This window comes from Arachis ipaensis, chromosome B03 (assembly GCF_000816755.2).
Source record: "Arachis ipaensis cultivar K30076 chromosome B03, Araip1.1, whole genome shotgun sequence".
NCBI lineage: Eukaryota > Viridiplantae > Streptophyta > Magnoliopsida > Fabales > Fabaceae > Arachis > Arachis ipaensis.
Genome location: NC_029787.2, coordinates 125,646,822 through 125,651,535, shown reverse-complemented (window position 1 = coordinate 125,651,535; position 4,714 = coordinate 125,646,822). Strand labels below are relative to the sequence as shown.

At 31.9% G+C, this 4,714-nt stretch overlaps 1 protein-coding gene across 1 annotated transcript in view; it reads left to right on the top strand.

Moving 5' to 3' along the window:
* Nucleotides 1-1,143, top strand: part of LOC107631451 (MLP-like protein 423) — a 1,656-nt gene extending 513 nt beyond the window's left edge. The window contains exon 2 of the mRNA XM_016334900.2: nucleotides 736-1,143. Coding sequence (XP_016190386.1) covers nucleotides 736-1,013 — 278 coding nt within the window. The 3' untranslated portion in view covers nucleotides 1,014-1,143. The remainder of the gene's footprint in view (nucleotides 1-735) is intronic.

The following is a 4,714-nucleotide window of genomic DNA, read 5'->3' as shown; positions in this document are numbered from 1 at the left end:
AGAAAATTTTATTATTTGTAACTATCAATTAGTTATTATTAATATTTTTAGTGATTTGAGATTATATTCAATGATGTAAAATTACTTTTTTTTTTTTATAGTTAAGTGTTGTTCAAATTTTAATGAAAATACTGTCCTACTTTTTTTATAAATAATTTTGCACTGTTTATTTTTATTAATATAATTATATACACTTGCTCCCCCCAAAAAAAGCTTTCTACTACTTCAAACCCACTCACTCACTCACTACAAAGTATTCAAGTATATGTCTATCTCCTAATTTCGCTAGGTAATCAATAAAGATTCTACCAATTTTTGTTTATGGCTGTATTTAATACGTAATTAACAAAGATTCTATCCATTTTTGCTTATGACTGTATTTAATAAAAGTATTTTTGTGGATGTGTCAAATGAAGGTATCTTTTTTATGGTTATGTTTAATGAAAGTGTTTTTATAGATGTGTCTCCTAGATATATCTCTTTATATGTATGTTTTCTAGAGGAAGTGTTTTTGAAATTAATTATTGTTGTCAATAAATTGACAGATAATATATTGGTACCCTATACTTTTCCTATTTGACCCAATTGATTTTTTACTCTACCAATATCTGGTTTTTAACCTATGTTGGGCCACGTTCCTTCTGTCTTGCATTTGAACCAAAATAAACAATAAAATGAGCATCAATAATTTCAGTGTAAGAGATGATTTTGTTTGATTAAGTTGTTTTTCCCCAGGCTATGAACTTGTGAAGACAGTCACAGAAAGAATTGAAGATGTTGATGATGCAAAGAGGATAATAATTTATAGTGTGGTTGATGGTGAACTCCTTAAGTACTTGAAGAGTTACAAGGGATATATTAGTGTAACTCCAAAGGGGAATGATAATGGAAGCATTGTGAAATGGTCGTGTGAGTATGAAAAGGCTAGTCAAGAGGCTCCTGAACCTATTTTTATCAAAGAATTTGCAACCAACGTCTTCCCGAAGGTTGATCACTATCTTCTAAGTGCATAAATTTATAATGGGTTATAATATATATGCAACAATAATGTGATGTGTTCGTGTAAGAATAATGTTGCATTGACGTATATGCGTGTAAAATACTGCGTTGATCAACATCTCATTCATATTTTTTTTTTCCAAAGATAATAAGTTATATTTCCTTAATTATTAAAAAATAAAATATAAAGATGTTCAAAAGCAGGATATCATAATAGGAGGTGGAGAATTTTTAGAATAATACACTGAACGTATTCATTTAACGGTACATAGTAAAAAAATGAAGAAGAATCTTAAAAAAAAAAGAATAATAAGTTAATTGTTGTGATTAGGATGGATAAGGATGATGGATGCCCATTTATGAGTGGCACATTTTTCCTATGTTAAAAGAAATAAATTCTTAGGATAAAGTAAACTCAATAAAATTTGAAATGAAGTTTGAAAAGTAAACTTTGTGTGTCTATAAATACATGTACTGAGAGAAAGAAGTTACACACAAAAGCAATAAAAACATAATTCTCTCTCTCTTTCTCTCTTTATATTTTTTTATTTTATATTTGTTACATCTTCCTTATTTATTTATTTAGTTATTTTTATAACACGTTATCAACATGAGAATCTGACCAAATTTTAGGAAGACTTAGATAACAAATTTTCATTATGTTAAAACTCTCTCATCTTGAATTTAATATTCTTGATATATCTGAAAACAATTATTTATCATGGATATTTGATACTAAAATCCATCTTGATTCAATGGATCTTGGAAATACCATTGAGGCTGAAAATAATACATCCCAAAAGGATAAAGCCAAAGCCATGATTTTTTTTCGTCGTCATCTTGACGTATGATTGAAAAATGAATATCCTACATTAAAAGATCCTGCAGATATGTGGAAAGACCTTGAAGAAAGGTACAATCATCAAAAGACGGTGATACTTTCTCAAGTCCGATATGTTAGAGAAAACTTTCTCAATCTTCCATGCCTCGAATATGCTCGTGCAGTAGTAGTATCGAGAAAAAAGATTTAAAAAATATTCTGAGTTAATTTCTTGCCTTCTTGTTGCTGAACGCAACAATGGATTATTTCTAAGGAATCATAAAGTCTACCCAGTTGGCGCCACCCCATTTCCTGAAGCAAATACGACAAATCATTACCTCAGAAGAGGTAAATGGCAAGGTTTTAGTAACAAGAAAAATTATGAAAGGAAAAGGAATTATGTTCATAAAAGGATCTCACCAGAAGTGGGATAAAGAAAAAAACAATTGGCAAAGTAAATCAATTGAGCATAAATACTTCCGTTGTGGTGGAAAGGGCCATTCGTCACGTACCTGTCGTACCCCAAGGCACCTAGTTGATCTTTATCAAACATCCTTGAAAAAGGATGACAAAGGAAAGGAAACAAATTTTATTTCAAATGATGAAAATTTCACCACTCATTATGATGTATCTAATTTCTTTGAGGATCCTGAAAGAAATATTGGTTATTTGATCAATGATGGAATAGTTTAATATGTGAGTTTGTTAAGTATTTACAAATTTTTGTTAAGTTTTATTTTTATTCATCTGAATTTCAAATATGATGTTTATGAATTTCAAAACTATTGCATGTATATTTCTACTCATTTTATTATTATTATTTGTCTTTAAAAAAAATGGCAAGGATATATAATGAGGATGTATGCCTTGTGGATAGTGCAAGTTCGCACACTATTCATAAAAGTAATATATATTTTACCCATATTGTGCCAAAAGAAAAATATGTTAATACTATTATTGGCTCGGACAATGTGATAGAAGGCTCCGGAAGAGCTATAATTCTGTTTCCTGGAGGAACAAAATTTATAATAAATAATGCACTATTATCTACCAAGTCTCTAAGGAACTTGTTGAGTTTCAAAGATATTTGCCGAAATGGATATCATATTGAAACAATGAATGAGGGAAATCATGAGTATTTATGTATCACAACTCATGATTTAAATAAAAAGGTTATATTAGAAAAGTTACCCTCACTTTCATCTGGGTTGTATTATACCAAGATTAGTGCAATTGAATCACATGCCATTGTAAACCAGAAGTTTACTAGGCCAAATGAATTCTTAACTTGGCACGACCGATTGGGTCATCCGAGAACAACCATGATGCGGAGAATTATTAAAAACTCCCATGGACATTCACTAAAGAACTAGAAGATTCTTAAATCTAGTGAATTTTGTTGTGCTGCATGTTCTCAAGGAAAGTTAATTTTAAGGCCATCACCAGTAAAGATTGGATTTGAATCCCTTGAATTCCTAGAAAGAATTTAAGGCGATATATGTGGACCTATTCATCCACCATATGGATCTTTTAGATATTTTATGGTCCTAATAGACGCATCTTCGAGATGGTCACATGTGTGCTTATTGTCTTCTCGCAACCTGGCGTTTGTGAGATTACTGTCTTAAAAGCACAATTTGCAGAAAATCCAATCAAAGCAATTCGTCTTGATAATGCTAGTGAATTTACTTTTCCAAGTTTTTAATGTTTACTGTATGGCTAATGGAATAAGTGTTGAACATCCAGTAGCTCATGTTCAACACAGAATGGGTTAGCAGAATCACTTATTAAACACCTCCAATTAATTGCTAGACCCTTACTAATGAGAACAAATCTCCCAACCTCGATTTGGGGCATACTATTTTACATGCCGCAGCACTTATTTGTTTGAGGCCAACGAGTTACCATCAATTCTCTCCTATGCAATTAGCTTTTGGCCAGGAGCCAAATATTTCCCATTTAAGAATATTCGGGTGTGCGATATATGTTTCCATTGCAGCACCTAATCGTACCAAAATGGGACCCAAAGAAAATTAGGGATATATGTTGGATATGATTCTCCCTCTATAGTGAGGTATCTTGAGATACAAACTGGAGATGTATTTAAAACTCGGTTTGCGGATTGTCATTTTGATAAATCAAAATTTTCAGCATTAAGGGGAGAGAATAAGCTTCTTGAAAAGGAACTTAATTGGAATGCATTATCATTGATGCATTTAGATCCTCGATCAGGGCATGTGAACTAGAATTTTAAAAGATTATACATTTGCAAAGAATAGCAAATGAATTGACTGATGCATTTTCTGATACAAAGAGGATAACCAAATCTTATATACCAACGAAAAATGCTCTAATTCAAATTGATGTCCCAGTAGGACAAGTAGCCACTGAAGCAAATTCATGCCAGAAGCGTGGCAGGCCTGTCGGTTCTAAAGACAAAAATCCTCGAAAAAGAAAAGAGGTAAATACGATTCCTATTGAAAAATACATAGTAGAGACACCTGCAGTTGTCCAAAAGTCTGATATAGTTTTAACGCCAGAAGACGTTCAGGTACCTGAAAATTGTGAAAATGACGAGATCTCGATAAATTAAGTCTTTACATGAGAGAAATGGGACCGAAATAAGACAATTGTCAATAAAATATTTGCATATAATGTGGCATTAAATATCATGCATGAAAATAAGGATCTTGAGCCAAGATCATTCGAAGAATGTCGACAAAGAAATGATTGGCCAAAATGGAAAGAAGCCATGAAGGCTGAGTTAGACTCACTTGCAAAACGTGAAGTCTTTGGACCTGTAGTCCGTACACCTGAAGATGTAAAACCTGTTGGATACCGTTGGGTATTTGTGAGAAAACGAAATAAGAAAAATGAAGTTGTACACTACAAAGC